General features: G+C 43.1%; 1 protein-coding gene across 1 annotated transcript in view; it reads right to left on the reverse strand.

Moving 5' to 3' along the window:
* LOC124595860 (suppressor of lurcher protein 1-like) overlaps positions 1-19,080 on the reverse strand; it is a 660,754-nt gene that overhangs the window by 20,682 nt on the left and 620,992 nt on the right. The window contains exon 11 of the mRNA XM_047134767.1: positions 18,435-18,648. Within this exon, the coding sequence (XP_046990723.1) occupies positions 18,435-18,648 (214 nt within the window). The remainder of the gene's footprint in view (positions 1-18,434; positions 18,649-19,080) is intronic.

A 19,080-nucleotide genomic window follows, 5' to 3' on the forward strand; every position in this document is an offset into this window, starting at 1 on the left:
TAAGTGTCAGTTGCTGAGTTGTGTGTCTGACATACGTACTCTGGAAGCGAGCGTGTCGTTTGTTTGCCAGGGAGTGGCCTGAGGATGCTACCGTACATCGAAACCGGTAGCCTGTAGGCAAAATAAAATTTGGAGCTCTAGACGAAAACATATTTTTTGGGACTGTGGTGGTCGCTGTTCTGTCAGATAGTATGTCGGAAATATATACCTACTTTTAACCATAATGTACCGTAGATCCCTTGAACAAAAATCGTGTCCAGTTGGAAGGAAGCACAGGTCACACTTGCCTGCAAGGAGGACAGCAGATTTGATTCACAAAACTGCGTTCCGGTGTTCTCAACATACATTTCTTGTTGAATCCTGAAATATATTCTGAGTTCAGAAGTAATGACGTTTCTAGAACAGGAGAAGTTCCTCCATGCGAAGCCGCATTAACTCCGAAAAACACTGATTATTTGAAACGTAACTGGCAGTTTATTCTCATGATATCCTGAAAGCCACGTATCAAGACAGTTAGGTACATGTAGTACCTTTCGACATTCAATAAGCACTTAATTGAATACCACATCTAAATTTGTTATAGAAATTGGAATCGTATGGGGCATCAAGCGAAACTTGTGACTTTATTGAGGTTTTCTTGATATGGAGAACACAGCAGATTATCTAGGATGGAGAGTCACCTATAACAGAATTAAGTTCAGTGTGATGGGACCCCTGCTGTGTGTATTCTATATTAATGGCCTACCAGACCATATTAATAGTAATAATAGACTTTTCGCAGATGCTGCGGTAGTAAGTACCGTCGGAAAAAAATACTGCAAAGATATTCACTAGGTTCTTAATAAGATTTAAAGTTGATGTGTACATTGGTAACTTGGTTTATACGTTTAGAAACGTCAGATTTTGTACTTCACAAAACGAAAAAGTAAGTAAAATGAATTGCAACCTTTAGCTCGATCAGAGAGACCAACAAGAAAGAGACCCAATAAAATTGTAGTAATAATTATTTTAAAACAAAAAATAATTTTTAATATACTACATTTTTAAATCGGTCCCAAAGGTATCCTGTCTCCATACAAATTGATAACTCCCATTCATGTAGCCCTGAAAATCTGCATTTGTGAATTTTCAATAGCTCTGAATATACTGGTAAGATTTAAAGTGAAAAACATGGGGAGCATACAAAAGATAACTGTTAAGAGATCAGCTATTCATGCATCAGACATCAAGTAGTGTAACAATAAGTTAGTGGACTATTAACGCATCAATTATGTATTGCACGTGCCACACGACTGCGTTTTAAATCTTCCAAATACTTTCACAGCAGCTGAAAATTCATAATTAAAATTTTTCACGATACGTGTATGGGATAATAGATCTAAGTGGGACTGGAAAAAATTATTTTATACGTTTTAGAGTCAACTGAAAACATGGTATACTAAAAATGTGTTTTTATTCAAATAGTTATTTTTAATTATGTGCTGGATGATGAAGTCTGTTCGATTTCTTTGATTCCCTGAAAACACCATATTCCAGTTTGTCGCACTGAAGATTGCGTGGACGCCTACACCTAAAGAACCATCAACGGCTTGAATTGTGTCTTAGTATTTAGCGCGTTTAGGTGGCAGTGAAACATACGTAGTACCCATACGGCAGTTGACATACGTGTCGTCCAAGTACCTCAGACAGCAGGTGAGCGACAAGTGTTCGCTTGCGGCTAAACGGCCCAATTCAGAGCCTGACTAAACCAATAGCCACATCCGACTTCCCAAACACCCCCGACTTTGCAGGTAAACCTCACAGCTTAACTTGCCTGTGGGAGAAATATATGTCGAAGATTATGAAATGTATTCGCAAATTGAGAATACTGTACCACATATAGTTCTATGGTTTACTGTAGACACAAGGAAATTTGTGCCGGACCACGACTCCATTGTGAATTACAACTTATCACTAGTACTCGCCTTAAAACTTCGACTATCTGTGTACGCCTCCTCTAACGATCCGAACTTCCATCTATCATAACGTCTACGTCCCATAGTTCTTGCACACCGTTCATACGATTTCTCCATGGGAGAGAGAATATTTTTCTCGTTAATTTGCCTTGGTTTCGCATGAAATACACTTAGTGCAGCGTCTGTATTTGACAGAGTCTATATAGCTCGATTCAAATGTCCTTCAGACGTGCACGCATTTGTATAGTAAACAGTACAGGTGATGCAATATTGTAATCGCAATTTACGAATACACTTCAAAATTTAAAACTGCTGTTGATCGTCAGCAGTGTGTATATGTAGGGCACGTGCATCGATCTATACGGACACTGTCAACAGACACTGCACTAACTGTAACTACTCGTATATGTCTGGAGTTATTTGGCCACAGAATAATGCAGCAAGACATTTTACTTCACGGTAGGATATTGAGCTGCTGGCTAGCATACGTTTAGTCAGAACACCCATACAGTTCGTATGGTAAGAGCTAGTTTATTTGTATTTTCCTGTGGTTGCTGCAGATCTGAAGATGGTCGTTGCTAACGGAAACCAGTAGTCTGAAGAGCTAACAAGTTTGCGATCATAAAAATAAAGAAAATTATTTTACACTTTCTGCATCACTGTTACATTCGCTACCATGTCGTAGCTTGTGCAAATGGGGGCTCTCGTACCTGTCTAGAATCTATAACATAAAAGACAACTATTTTTTTCTGTAAGCTGTGCCTCTCAGGCTTCTTAGTACCGTCGACGTAGGCAACTGCGTTTCCACTCTTCCTCGGCTATTCTCTGGAACGTGTACGTTCCTAAAAAAATGAGATCACTGCGAACAGTTGGGTAATGTAAAATGGTTATTACAGAATTGCGCCTGGCGCACGACTCTGCAATTATCACCTCAAACAATCGATCAGTGATCATGAAACTTGGCGCTTGGCCTCCTCTACATAGACATTGGATGACTTGGCTGAGAACTTAGTTCTGGAAGTCTGCATTTGCCTTTTAGGCCTAAACACCAATTGGTCGTCATTCTGAAACTACCTGCACGGCAATGATCGTTCATAACATTAATACGGGTGTGAGGCGAAATTTGGTAGCCCAAAGAAGCAGCATGTGATGTGTGTCCCTTACACAGTAAGCTGCGACCTAGTCGTGGAGTAAAAGCGTTGATTTGCGCGAGCTTCCCACGACGTTTTTTCTTTACAGGCTCCCATAAACTTGTCAAGAGATAATTAGATTAATTATATTACGCATCCCTGCTGCTAACTGCGTAAATCTTTAGGATCTCATCGGCAAAGTGCGACGGACATTCAGAGACGATTATTTTAATCTCTCGTTGTATATATTCATGATACCTTCGTGCCCATGCTAGGTATCACACCGCGGGCAACTGACGTTCTTCGGAAGATGCCTACACTGTCATCTCAGCACCGCAAGTGTTATACTACGGTTTGTTTTCACAGTTCAGAGCGTACATTAGTTTCAGTCGAATAGCGGTATAAAGATACATAGGATTAACAATGAACTGATTCAGACACAAAAGCAATTTGGTAACGTTAGTATACTGAAACACAATATACAAGGGTTATTCGGAAAGTAAGGAACGATAGGTCGCGAAATGGAAAATACAGTGAAAATCTGATGAAGCTTTGCACAGATACGTTGGGCACTGTGTCTAGTACGCCCGTCGATAGCGTCATGTCACTCTTTTCAGTTCTGAGCTCACAGTGAGAACGTAAAGATGGTTAGAAATTAGCGTCTCCCACCAAGTATGAGGGCCTGGTGAAAGATTTTGCCTGAAGCTATACAATCCACATAATATAACTATCATGCGGTTCGTTCTACACGACAATCCTCGGCTGCACTCTGCAGGGGCAATGAAGATACTCCTGCAGTGTTTTCGATGAGAAGTGTTTGATCACCCACAATACAGCCTGTAATTGGCTATCCCTGAGGTTCATCTCTGCACAAATGAACCGCTGGCTATGAAGACAATATTTTGACACAGACAACGAGCTGCGGTCCAGAACAGAAAATTGTCGAAAAGCACTGGCGGCTGTCCTCTATAACGAGGGAATTGATAAGTGGGTACAACGCTACTACAGATCTCTAAGTCTGATCGGCGACTGTGTAGAGAAGTAGCTGGAAGGTGTAAATAACCGTTGCAAATAAAACAATTGTGATTTTCACTGTGGTTTCCATTTCGCGACCTATCGTTCCTCACTTTCCGAATAGCCCTCGTACATAGAGGTACTACGCTACAGAAGACCTATTGATAATTCAATCACAAATAATAAATCGCCTTTGGTACCTATTTTGGAATACTCCTATTTAATCCATATTAATGTCTATGTATCTAAATTAACGATAAAATGTAATTTTATATTCTTAAAAATTGTTTCCAAAACTGCAGATAGGGAATTGAATATTTGAGAAGGTCTCTAGTTACCATCTTACATAACATTAGAACATTAGAACCACATTTGGGTATTACAACCATAGTTGTGGTTACACCAGTATTCAGATATACGTACATAGGAAGTACATAGTGACATACATTTATAGGCCGAGCTTTCCAGATACTGCTGAGTAATACGTAGCAATATAGTAAAAAAAAATGGTTCAAATGCCTCTGAGCACTATGGGACTTAACATCTGTGGTCATCAGTCCCCTAGAACTTAGAACTACTTAAACCTCACTAACCTAAGGACATCACACACATCCATGCCCGAGGCAGGATTCGAACCTGCGACCGTAGCAGTCGCGCGGTTCCGGACTGAGCGCCTGAACCGCTAGACCACCGCGGCCGGCAGCAATATAGTAATTTAATGGTGTTTCGCCTTCCCCTGTCATTCTAATTACCAAGAGCTACATCGGCATGCGGGCATTGTTGACGATCTCGTGTGGTTTTTTATATGTTGGTATGTCGTTGGATGTTAACAAGGTTTGGAGGTTGCTTGGGAACATACAGGCCTATTACAAATGATTGAAGCGATTTCATAAATTCACAGTAGCTCCATTCATTGACATGTGGTCACGACACACTACAGATACGTAGAAAAACTCATAAAGTTTTGTTCGGCTGAAGCCGCACTTCAGGTTTCTGCCGCCAGAGCGCTCGAGAGCGCAGTGAGACAAAATGGCGACAGGAGCCGAGAAAGCGTATGTCGTGCTTGAAATGCACTCACATCAGTCAGTCATAACAGTGCAACGACGCTTCAGGACGAAGTTCAACAAAGATCCACCAACTGCTAACTCCATTCGGCGATGGTATGCGCTGTTTAAAGCTTCTGGATGCCTCTGTAAGGGGAAATCAACGGGTCGGCCTGCAGTGAGCGAAGAAACGGTTGAACGCGTGCGGGCAAGTTTCACGCGTAGCCCGCGGAAGTCGACGAATAAAGCAAGCAGGGAGCTAAACGTACCACAGCCGACGGTTTGGAAAATCTTACGGACAAGGCTAAAGCAGAAGCCTTACCGTTTACAATTGCTACAAGCCCTAACACCCGATGACAAAGTCAAACGCTTTGAATTTTCGGCGCGGTTGCAACAGCTCATGGAAGAGGATGCGTTCAGTGCAAAACTTGTTTTCAGTGATGAAGCAACATTTTTTCTTATTGGTGAAGTGAACAGACACAATGTGCGAATCTGGGCGGTAGAGAATGCTCACGCATTTGTGCAGCAAATTCGCAATTCACCAAAAGTTAACGTGTTTTGTGCAATCTCACGGTTTAAAGTTTACGGCCCCTTTTTCTTCTGCGAAAAAAAACGTTACAGGAGACGTGTATCTGGACATGCTGGAAAATTGGCTCATGCCACAACTGGAGACCGACAGCGCCGACTTCATCTTTCAACAGGATGGTGCTCCACCGCACTTCCATCATGATGTTCGGCATTTCTTAAACAGGAGATTGGAAAACCGATGGATCGGTCGTGGTGGAGATCATGATCAGCAATTCATGTCATGGCCTCCACGCTCTCCCGACTTAACCCCATGCGATTTCTTTCTGTGGGGTTATGTGAAAGATTCAGTGTTTAAACCTCCTCTACCAAGAAACGTGCCAGAACTTCGAGCTCGCATCAACGATGCTTTCGAACTCATTGATGTGGACATGCTGCGCCGAGTGTGGGAGGAACTTCATTATCGGCTTGATGTCTGCCGAATCACTAAAGGGGCACATATCGAACATTTGTGAATGCCTAAAAAAACTTTGAGTTTTTGTATGTGTGTGCAAAGTATTGTGAAAATATCTCAAATAATAAAGTTATTGTAGAGCTGTGAAACCGCTTCAATCATTTGTAATAACCCTGTATGAGTAAGAACACGAAGATAACTTGCAAGTACGTTTATGTGATAGGTGTTGCTAGGATATTGTAGGAATATATGCAAACACGTAGTTGGGTAGCGCTTAGGTTGAGCCGACAGAGGTGTTCGTTGAACTTCCAGTGATTACATTTCGCCTGTGCTATAACTGTCCTGAAGCTTGTTGATATTTGTGTATTATTATACCATGGTAATCGTGGAATCAAGTGATGAGTTAGTGTGTCGTGACTCCCTTGGGTTTTAGTAGTCCTCAACCATTCTTCTTGCCAGTCTGGCGACAACTGCTTTTAGACCACGGGTATCACATCTGTGAGACAGAGTTTATTATGTTCCATAACTCCGTGTAGTGATACTGGCTTTGCTAGGACATCTAATTGTTCATTTTCTCGTATCCCAGAGTGGCCTTCCATCCGTGTCATCACTATTCTGCTATACTTCCTCTACAGCCGAAACAATTACGAGGTTGCCACAATTATCATGATGGTTTCTAATTGGTTATAGAGCTGACATACTATGAGAGATAATGACTATCATGTCTGCTGTGGTCATCTGTGCGAATATCAGGGCTTCCATGACAGCTGGGCTGTCATAGTACTGAAGTGTTGAACTGTGGATCCATCTTGTACAGGCCTTGTCGTTTGTTTCAGGTTACCCAATAAGCACTATTAGCCCCGTCACTAGGAACATCTTTGTATATCACGCACGCAGCGTGAGAGTGAGACAAGAATTCCATTGCCGTTGCGTTAGCTGCGTACTGGTTTTAACACGTTAAACTGGTCCTGGCATCAGTTTGTTAAAGTTGATGTTCCGCATGGTCTGTTGTAATGTGGTGGAAGAGGACTTTACCACGCTTGGTGCCTTAATGCATATATCTCCATATATTCAGCTACAACGGGTGAAAGTTGCTTATTTAGCAGTATTTGTCGCACACACAGAACCATGTTTTTCATCAAGGGGGCCATATTCGCCGAAACAGAGCCACATTAGGAATTTCTTCGTGAGAAATGTTTGTTGCAGCTGTAATGGTGATTCATTCGCTTCAACCAGTAGTGCGTTGGTTGAAGTTGACTTGAACGCCCGGACTTTGTGCTGCAAAGTGTCGTGTCTTTGGAGCGTGCTGTCTGGTACTGATCCGGAGTACATGTGTTCGCAATCAAAGTGTGTTCTTAGCAGGGACCGATATTAAATCATCGCTGACAGCCGATCGGAGCCCCACTATACTCCACTCGTAGATATGATAAGACTGTCTGCTTATGTCGGATATAATGATCCCATCTTAGTTTATCATCGATAATCATCCTAAGATATTGTGTTGTTTCCGCAACTGGAAAACTATGTTGTCCTAATTACACTGTTTGCGGAAGTGATATACTGTGGCAAGTAATGATCATTACAGTAGATTTGCCATCACAGATTTCGAAGCACGTTTCTATACACTACTCATGTAGTGTAAGGCACCATTTGGTAACACAAAATTTTCCGAATCTAGTATATCTACTAGCATTTTTCCCACTGCGTTTGCATTCCCGCAGCTCCATAGTGTATGGAGGTCGTTCAAGTCACCTAATACCAGAAGAGGTTTCCGATGGAGTCAAACATTGTTGTTAACTGTTGTCTGGAAAGCCTGTCGTTAGAAGCTTTGTATGTTAAGTGCAAATCCAGATGGAGATCCTTGATCCTCAGTCGAATACCCACCATTTGATTGAATCTTGCTGAGTGTCAGTACTGTTAATGTGTTGTTTGTTGTTGTGGTCTTCAGTCCTGAGACTGTTTTGATGCAGCTCTCCATGCTACTCTATCCTGTGCAAGCTTCTTCATCTCCCAGTACTTACTGCAACCTACATTCTCCTGAATCTGCTTATTATATTCATCTCTTGGTCTTCCTCTACAATTTCTACCCTCCACGCTGCCCTCCAGTGCTAAATTTGATGCCACAGAACATGCCTTACCAACCGGTCCCTTCTTCTTGTCAAGTTGTGAAACAAACTCATCCCTAATTCTGTTTAATACCTCCACATTAGTTATGTGATCTACCCATCTAATCTTCAGCATTCTTCTGTAGCACCACATCTCAAAAGCTTCTATTCTCTTCTTGTCCGAACTATTTATCGTCCATGTTACACTTCCATACATGGCTACACTCCATACAAATACTTGCAGAAACGACTTCCTCACACTTAAATCTATACTCGATGTTAACAAATTTCTCTTCTTCAGAAATGCTTTCCTTGCCATTGCCAATCTACATTTTATATCCTCTCTCCCTCGACCATCATCAGTTATTTTGCTCCCCAAATAGCAAAACTCCTTTAGTACTTTAAGTGTCTCATTTCCTAATCTAATTCCCCCAGCATCACCCGACTTAATTCGACTACATTCCATTATCCTCGTTTTGCTTTTGTTGATGTTCATCTTGTATCCTCCTTTCAAGACATTGTCCACTCCGTTCAACTGCTCTTCCAAGTCCTTTGCTGTCTCTGACAGAATCACAATGTCATCGGCGAACCTCAAAGTTTTTATTTCTTATCCATGGATTTCAATACCTACTCCGTATTTTTCTTTTTTTTCCTTTACTGCTTGCTCAATATACAGATTGAATAACATCGGGGAGAGGTTACAACCCTGTCTCACTCCCTTCCCAACCACTGCTTCCCTTTCATGCCCCTCGACTCTTATAACAGCCATCTGGTTTCTGTACAAATTGTAAATAGCCTTTCGCTCCCTGTATTTTACCCCTGCCACCTTCAGAATTTGAAAGGCAGTATTCCAGTCAACATTGTCAAAAGCTTTCTCTAAATCTACAAATGCTAGAAACGTAGGTTTGCCTTTTCTTAATCTTTTTTCTGAGATAAGTCGTAAGGTCAATATTGCCTCACGTATTCCAACATTTCTGCGGAATCCAAACTCATCTTCCCCAAGGTCGGCTTCTACCAGTTTTTCCATTCGTCTGTAAAGAATTCGTGTTAGTATTTTGCAGCTGTGACTGATTCACTGATAGTTCGGTAATTTTCACATCTGTCAACACTTGCTTTCTTTGGGATTGGAATTATTATATTCATCTTGAAGTCTGAGGGTATTTCGCCTGTCTCATACATCTCGCTCACCTGATGGTAGAGTTTTGTCAGGACAGGCTCTCCCAAGGCTGTCAGGAGTTCTAATGGAATGTTGTCTACTCACGGAACCATGTTTCGACACAGATCTTCATTCCGTATCGTATCTCTCATTTTGTTTTCATCTACATCCTCTTCCATTTTCATAATATTGTCCTCAAATACATCGCCCTCTATATACTCCTTCCACCTTTCTGCTTTCCCTTCTTTGCTTAGAACTGGGTTTCCATCTGAGCTCTGGATATTCATACAAGTGGTTCTCTTTTGTCCAAAAGTCTCTTTAATTTTCCTGTAGGAAGTATCTATCTTACCCCTAGTGAGATAAGCCTCTACATCCTTACATTTGTCCTCTAGCAATCCCTGCTTAGCCATTTTGCACTTCCTGTCGATCTCATTTTTGAGACGTCTGTATTCATTTTTGGCTGCTTCATTTACTGCATTTTTATATTTTCTCCTTTCATCAATTAAATTCAATATTTCTTCTTTTACCCAAGGATTTCTACTAACCGTCGTCTTTTTACATACTTGATCCTCTGCTGACTTCATCCCTCAAAGCAATCCATTCTTCTTCTACTGTATTTCTTTCCTTCATTCTTGTCAATAGTTCCTTTATGCTCTCCCTGAAACTCTGTACAACCTTTGGTTTAGTCAGTTTATCCAGGTTCCATCTTCTTAAATTTCCACCTTTTTGCAGTTTCTTCAGTTTTAATCTACAGTACATAACCAATAGATTGTTGTCAGAGTCCACATCTGTCCCTGGAAATGTCTTACAATTTAAAACCTGGTTCCTAAATCTCTGTCTTACCATTATATAATCTACCTGATACCTCCTAGTATCTCCAGGATTCTTCCATGTATAAAAGTTTCTTTTATGATTCTCGAACCAAGTGTTAGCTATCATTAATGTACGCTCTGTGCAAAATTCTACCAGACGACTTCCTCTTTCATGTCTTACCCCCAATCGGTATTCACCTAGTATGTTTCCTTCTCTCCCTTTTCCTACTCTCGAATTCCAGTCACCCATGACTATTAAATTTTCGTCTCCCTTCACTACTGAATAATTTCTCTTATTTCATCATACATTGCACCAATTTCATCATCATCTGCAGAGCTAGTTGGCATATAAACTTGTACTACAGTAGTAGGCGTGGGCTTCGTATCTATCTTGGTCACAATAATGCGTTCACTATGCTGTTTGTAGTAGCTTACTCGCACTCCTACTTTTTAATTCATTATTAAACCTACTCCTGCATTTCCCCTGTTTGATATTGTATTTATAACCCTGTATTCACCTGACCAGAAGTCTTGTTCCTCCTGCCACCGAACTTCACTAATTCCCACTATATCTAACTTTAACGTATCCATGTCCCTTTTTAAATTTTCTAACCTACCTGCCCGATTCAGGGATCTGACATTCCACGCTCCGTTCCGTAGAACGCCAGTTTTCTTTCTCGTGATAACGACGTCCTCTTGAGTAGTCCTCGCCCGGAGATTCGAATGGGGGACTATTTTACCTCCGAAATATTTTACCCAAGAGGACACCATCATCATTTAACCATACAGTAAAGCTGCATGCCTTCGGAAAAAATTACGGCTGTAGTTTCCCCTTGCTTTCAGCCGTTCGCAATACCAGCACAGCAAGGCCGTTTTAGTTAGTGTCACAAAGCCAGATCAGTCAATCATCCAGACTGTTGCCCCTGCAACTACTGAAAAGGCTGCTGCCCCTCTTCAAGAACCACACGTTTTTCTGGCCTCTCAACAGATACCCCTCCGTTGTGGTTGCACCTACGGTACGGCCATCTGTATCGCTGAGGCGCGCAAGCATCCCTACCAACGGCAAGGTCTATGGTTCATGCGGGGGACTGTCAATGGAAAGGTGGATATCCTGCTTTACTAATAACGCTGCACCGTCTTAGCCACATACTCTATCTTCACTAATTACAAAGCCGCCCTGGATCGTGAACTATTCGGTATACTTTAACTAAGTTTCAGTGATGGCAAAAACGTCTCCTCTATTTTCCATACAATTTACTCGCTGCTGGTGGAGGAGCCGGGTTTACTGTATTAGAGGAGGAAATGGTGGAATCGGCAATGAATCCACTGGAGTCACCGTTCCTGACGTCTGCGGCGTCGTCGTCATTTCATGGGCTGACTGCTGTGCATCGTAGTTGGCAATGCTAATTTTTCCATTGAGTCGCTGCTGAGTCGGAAGAAGCTGCATTTCTGTACACTGTCTCGGAATGTTTGGGGAAGAAGTAACTGCATTCACATTAGGCCTATTGTCGAAAAGGCTACTGCTTGTCGAAAGGTAATATTATTGAGAGACATAATTTTGTTTATTTCATTGTGTTTGAGATATAATAGGGAGTTTCGAGAAAGGGCACTGTGACCACCGGCACAATGAATACAACTTGGTTGAGTGGCCCTAATACAGGCATCGCTTCTGTATGGGCCTAAGCTGTACGTACATTTTGTGCTCCTTCTGCACTGTTTGTTGCCATGTTTAAATTTCAAACAGTTATAGCACTATTAGACAGAGGGAACATACACTCCACTGGTCAGCGAACTCCGCGAATGCAAATAAACTGTGGTAGCCGCTCTCATCTAAACGTCACAAAACAAACTGGTGATGGATTTATTACCTTTTCCTCGTTCAGTTTATAATTTTATCAAATCGCCTGATTGCAAGAACTTGGCCGCAACACGTCATTTCCCTTAGGAATTCATCCTCCGTAAGGGAGTTTCCAACATTATTGATAATGCTTTGTTTAGTAGTGAAGAACTTCGGAATATAGGCCTCCAAATTTGCTTTGTCTAAGAAAGAATGTTGAACCAAGGCATTTGCAGTTAATGATAACACAGTCTCAGTTTTCATTCGGTTTTACCTTGCTGCAGTAATATTGACTCTGTGCTTGAATAATGAATCACATTCCCATCTAATAGCTTTACCTAGTGCAAAGTGGAGTCTGCTTGTATTTCTGTCTACACTTTCAACAGCTGAGATGAAAGGCCCTCTGTCGGTAGCTGTGTGTAAGTTACAGGTAGGTGTGCGACGGTTCTTTCTTGGGTGGCACCGACACGTTACACTTCCTCCATTTCGTCTCATTGGTCGTCCTGCTCTTCCAACTCCTCCGTGCAGTCCTGTTAACGTCTCTGCGAGGGTTTCAGGCCTCTTTTTGTAGGTGCATTGTTAGGTAGAACATGTCTGGTGAGTCTGCGTTGTGGGATGCCATGGCTGCGTCACTAACCACTTCACCGGTGGGTACATGAAGTGCATCAGTATCCACTGCGACGTTGCGTTGCTGATTTTGTGAAGTTTATGTAGCAGGAGGAGGGATCCAGTTGCCACCATCCATGGTGGTGATCGCAGCGCAGCAGAAGTTCTAACGATTTGGCAGAGACTATGGAAGTATATCAGATACGGATACGAACTGTCGCTGTTTACACTGCGTGATCACTAACCGAGCAGGAAGAGTTTACACCGTTGTAACGCACCGATGCGATCTCTTCCATATCTCGGAGCAAACTGCTTCCAAGCCTTCATTGTGTCATACCACATGTTGGTCTTAAAAGGTGAAGAATCCAGCTTGATTTTCTAAATTTTTGAGCTTACTGGTACTCCCTTCTACCACCCAATAACTTCGCTTTATCGACATGTTGGAAAAGATCAGTCGTTGACTGCATTAATATTATGCTCTTTGGCAGCATGGGTATCAACGTTTAGCAACATACACCGTTCTTTAGCTCCGCAAGGGCCACTCGTCTCTTGGACTCTTGTAATGTCAACAGGCGCTTCTGAGACAGGAATTCACGTAGTATCTAAATCATGTCACAATTTAAAATGGGAAGATAACTCGGTTGCATTATTCAGACTGAAATTTATTCTCCGTTTATATTTCATGAACTTAATAAACGCCTTTCAAACATAGTGTGTCTAAATACATTGTGTCTTGTGACTGTTAAGCAAATACATATAATCGAGGAACGAGATTTGTTATGACGGCGAAATATAAATTTTATAGGTGTACTGGGAAGTGTTGGGAAGTGCTGGACTGGTCTCCTATTTAGCCTCAGAAAACACGAAAGACAAATGGTTAAAATCCGAGAACGTGCAGAGGAACAGAAAGGGAGTGAAACTACCTCGACGATTAAAACGGCGTGGGGGATCGAGACTCAACGTTGGGACGTTGCAGGGTAAAGTGCTCTGCCTACTGAGCTATACAGACGCGACTCACAACTCACACTCACAACTTTACTTCCGTCAGTACCGCATCTCCCACCGTCCAAACTTTACAGAAGTTCTCCTATGTACCTTGAGAGACAAGTATTCCAGGAAGAAAGGACATTACTGTGATGTGGCTTAGCCAGAGCCTCGGTCATTTTTTGCAGAATGAACCCTCACTCTGTAATGAAGTGTGCAAAGAGTACCCGTGGTCTAAGGGCTCCTCTTTAAAATCCGCTACGATACCTTGGAGCTGAGAGAAGGCGGCCCCGGACTCATAAACGTGAGGAACAGGCCTGTGCGTGCGATCCAACGCTACTGGAGGTTTGAGCACGTCACCTTAATTAGGGCTATGATAACGAAACGACCCAGCGTCCATTCACTCTCTCCACCAGTCAATATTGGCCACATCACGAGACCGTTCGCACACCTTCGGGACATTTTCAGCGATTGCAGCTACGATCAAGAGAGTTTGCCGGAGACCAGCCCACAAGGAAAGACGTATGTCGAAGCTTCCTCTAACACCTTCGCAATGTGGCGTAACGAAAGTACCCAGCGATACAGTGGTAGAGAATACGGAGAGCGATTTATCTTTCCACTCTCTCGCTACAGAGCTACGTGAGTTCTGATATGTGGTGGTAAACGGCAAATTGCCAAACCGTCAGCGACTTCACTCTGTTCACCTGGTTGACACGCCATTATGCCCCCACTGCGCGGTCGTCGACTCAGACGAGCATATTTTGGTTTGTGGAAAGCCAATCGACTGTTGGCTTATCATGAAGAAAATGCTGGCCCTTTTATTGCGTATGACACATGTTGCGATCAGAGCTAACGACCAACTGTTCTCTGACAAAGTATAATTTTCCGCCGCCCAGACAATTTCCGTAAACTGGATAAAGGATATGACGACGTGTTATCTATATCGCGAAGACGACAAGGACGTCATAGTCGTCTGGCACATTCCGAAAGAGTAACATATTACCTTGTGGTGACACGTAAAATACAGTAGATGTTTTTCCAATTACTTGGGTTTCTTATTCATGGACCCTCCGACCAGCTCGGGTGTTCCGGGTGTGAGAAGTGAAATGAGAAGATGCTCGACGTTCAGGAAATAACATTCATTCCTGATGTATTCCGAGGACTATATAATGTTTATAACTTTGCGAAAAACCGACTTGGATGCACACCAACTGGACCATTTTAGGGTCCTGTTTTACTTTTGTTAGTGAATTCTTTAAATCTAGATGGCATTGAGAGCCGTTTCACGTTTGGTTAAATTAAAGAGCAACTTTAGGTTCTGTATGTTGTGTTTTGCACCTATAGAAAGGCCGGCCGCTGTGGCCGAGCGGCTGTAGGCGCTTCAGTCCGAAACCGCGCTGCTGCTACGGTTGCAGGTTCGAATCCTGCCTCGTGCATGGATGTGTCTGATGTCCTTAGGTTAGTTAGGTTTAAGTAGTTCTAAGTCTAGGGGACTTATGACCTCAGATGTTAAGTCCCATAGTGCTCAGAGCCATTTGAACCGTTTGAACCTATAAAAAGCAAAAATAAATTTCTGATTAGCACTCAAAACGTCGTCGGTCCCGGGTTGGAACTCAGTCACTGCTTAAATTTTTAATACAAATCATCAGCATTGGCGACCGAAGATATCCGCATCATAAGTTACCCTCATTCTGTCAACGCTTTCTCAAAGGAGAGTCTGCAGCTCATGGTCTAGTGGCTGGAGTTGTTGCGTCTGGTTCACAGTGGGCCGGGATCGATTCCCGGCCGGGTTGGGAGAGACAGGTAATATACAATACGTACAAGAACCAAGAGGGAATAATAAGAGTGGACGAGCAAGATCGAAGTGCTCGGACCAAAAACCTGTACATCGAAGAAGCAATGATGGAAATAAAAGAAAGGTTCAGGAGTGGGATTAAAATTCAAGGTGAAAGTGATTTGCTGATGACATTGCTATCCTGAGTGAAAATGAAGAAGAATTACAGGATCTGCTGAATGGAAGGAACGATCTAATGAGTACAGGATATGGACTGAGAGAAAAACAAAGAAAGACGAAATTAAAGAGAAGTAGCGGCAATGACTACAGCGAGAAACTTAACATCAGGATTGACGGTCACAAGGTATATGAAGTTAACGAATTCTGCTACGTAGGCGGCAAAATAACCAATGACGGACGGAGCCAAGAGGACATCAAAAGCAGACTAGCACTGGCTAAAAGGCCATCCCTGGCCAAGAGCTGTCTGCTACTACCAAACACAGGTCTTAATTTGAGGAAGAAATGAAGTGTGTGAAAACCGGAACAGAAGTAAATCGAAGTATTTGTGATGTGGCACTACAGACTAATGCTGAAAATTAGGTGGATTGATAAGGTAAGGAATGAGGAGTTCTGCGCAGAATCGGACAGGTAAGCAATATTTGGAAAACACTAACAAGAAGAAGGGACAGGATGACAGGACATCTGATAAGCCGTCAGGGAATAACTTCCATGATACTACTGGGAGCTGAGAGAGTAAAAGTTGCTAAGGAAGACAGAAACTGGAATATATCCAGCAAATAATTGAGGACGTAGATTGCAAGTGCTGCTCTAACAAGGCGACCCTCCATGCTGTAAATCGCGGATTTTGATGCGCTTCAAATATGTTGCAGAGGCACTTACCCTGAGTATCTGACTATCCGTTTTTTTAGCAACGGGCCTTGGTTTTTGAGAAAATCGATTTTGAATTTCATTGGGTGCTTTGTATACCCGTAACATAAGAGGTATACCGAGTAAGTCAGCGTAGCGCAGTGGTAGAGGCTGACGCTACCGCGCTGGAGGTACAGAGTTCAAAGCCTGCTCGTGTACTTTAGTTTTTCAAAATCGACCGCAGTTTTCAATTTTATTTCAAATAATATCAACAAACAGAGTAAGGTGTGCGAAATTATAAAGATATATTCAGTTATTAATTTTTTCTGTCATACAATATCACAAAATCTTATTTTTCATCGTCCACATTGCTTGATGTGCCAGAACAATATTGTGGCTGATACTTATCACAGAAACAACAGAAACACAAATTTTCGCAGCACCACACGCATTTTATGAAAGCAACCGTCTTGCAGGCGTACGCTTTCATCATGAGCGATACAGGGAAACACAATTCTTTTCCATTCAAAAAGATTTCTCTTTCAACCGCTAATTTCGATGCGAACCGTGCGTATCTAATCATGCTTTCAAAATTAGGTGCCCTGAAATGATGTAGGATTAGCGACTGTAATTTTATCGAATCTTACCTAGAAGCGATCTCCCTGTTGTCTTCCATCAGGTCGGGACCATTGTGAACAATTTTCATGAAGATTTTCGCATGTCGGTAAAAATAAACATCGCAGGGCTGGCAATAAGGAGTGCACTTTGGTGGGACCACTTTTAGGGTGCAGGTGCTCGCCTTCCTTTCATCAGTGAATATCGTAAAAAGTTGAATCGGTTTGCCCTCCCCACGAATCGATAATGCAGAAAAAAACTTTCTGTCCCACGTACGGAAGAATTACAAAACGTAAAAATTATTCGTGTGCCACTTTCGTGAACTTTCTGCATTTCGACTACATTTCTGTATTTCCCAGTTAATTCGTCTACTCGTTTTTGAACATTAGGATCAAATTTTATGCACTGTCTTGAATACATAAAAAAAACATACGGGAACACGATTCGAACACGGTACCTCCAGCGCGGTAGCCGTGCATCTGAGCCACTGCGCTACGCTGACTTTTTCGGGTTAGATGTAATGTTACGTCTATACACAGCACGCAAAGAACTTCAAAATCAATTTTCTCAAAAACCAAGGCCCATCGTTAAAAAACCAGTTAGCCTGGTACTCAGGATAAGTGCCTCTACAACATATTTGACACCGAACGAGGTTGCGCAGTGGTTAGACACTGGACTCGCATTAAGGAGGACGACGGTTCAATCCCGCGTCCGGCCATTCTGATTTAGGTTTTCCGTGATTTCCCTAAATCACTCCAGGCAAGTGCCGGGATGGTTCCTCTGAAAGGGCACGGCCTACTTCCTTCCCCATCCTTCCCTAATCCGATGAGACCGATGACCTCGCTGTCTGGTCTCCTTCCCCGCCGGCCGGAGGAACCGAGCGGTTTTAGGCGCTACAGTCTGGAAACGCGCGACCGCTACGGTCGCAGGTTCGAATCCTGCCTCGGGCATGGATGTGTGTGATGTCCTTAGGTTAGTTAGGTTTAAGTAGTTCTAAGTTCTTGGGACCTCAGAAGTTAAGTCCCATTCTGCTCAGAGCTATTTCTCCTTCCCCAAAACAACCCAACCCAACATGTTTGAAGCGCATCAAAATCCGTGATTCACAGTATGGAGGGTCCCGTTGTAAGATGAAGAGGGTGGCACACGAGAGGGATTCGTTGCGGGTCACATCGCACGTATCAGAAGACTGAGGACTGCCAATAAAAAAAAGGAACTGGAGCATCAATGTCGCATCTCGCATACGATCCGCTTCTGCATAGTGAACAATGTGGATATGATAACGAGCTTAATGGAAAGGGATATGGCTCTATCGTCAAGTACTAACGTTAAAAACACCCGTCTCCCGACTGGAGCAATCCATCAGTTCAGTTCACAGTCCTGAGGCAATAGCACTCACCAAACATGATGAGACTATTATGAATGTTTGACTGTAATTCACCGGCTTCACTTAATATCTGTTTAGGTGTGAAATTCGAAGTTCAATTACTTGCTGCAGAAATGTCGGCAGTGAATATTTGTTTTAGTAGGTATGAAGTGAGAGTGGGGTGGGATACTCACGGCTCCACGCCTTCGACGTCGAAGTAGTGGAAGCGCACCGCGACCCTCTGTCCGGGCCGGCCGTGGAAGAAGTAGTGGCACTCGGTGTCCCGGGGATAGAGTCCGGGGAAGTTGGGGCTGGAGAGCCGGCCCGCGGACGCCACGCTGCTGTTGAACGAGAAGGCGCACGGCCACGCCGACAGCTGCCGGCCGCCCACCGAGGACACGCCCAGGTCTGCGGCACGGCACGTGGCCACAGCCTCAGCCGAGTGGCTACACTGCACTGGCAGTTTCACTACTGTCTGATAACACACTGCAAGCAGATGCCTTCTGACAATGACACAAGGTAAGTCACTGATTTTTAAATACACACTATGTGATCAAAAGTATCCGGACAGCCCCAAAAATATACGTTTTTCACGTTAGGTGCATTGTGCTGCCACCTACTGCCTGGTACTCCATACCAGCGACCTCCGTAGTCGTTACACATCGTGAGAGAGCAGAATGGGGCGCTCCGCGGAACTCATGGACTTCGAACATGGTCAGGTGACAGGGTGTCACTTGTGCCATACGTCTGTACGCGAGATTTCCACACCCCTAAACGTCCCTAGGTCCACTGTTTCCGATGTGATAGTGAATTGGAAACGTGAAGGGACACGTACAACAC

The sequence above is a fragment of the Schistocerca americana genome, chromosome 2 (assembly GCF_021461395.2).
Source record: "Schistocerca americana isolate TAMUIC-IGC-003095 chromosome 2, iqSchAmer2.1, whole genome shotgun sequence".
Lineage (NCBI taxonomy): Eukaryota > Metazoa > Arthropoda > Insecta > Orthoptera > Acrididae > Schistocerca > Schistocerca americana.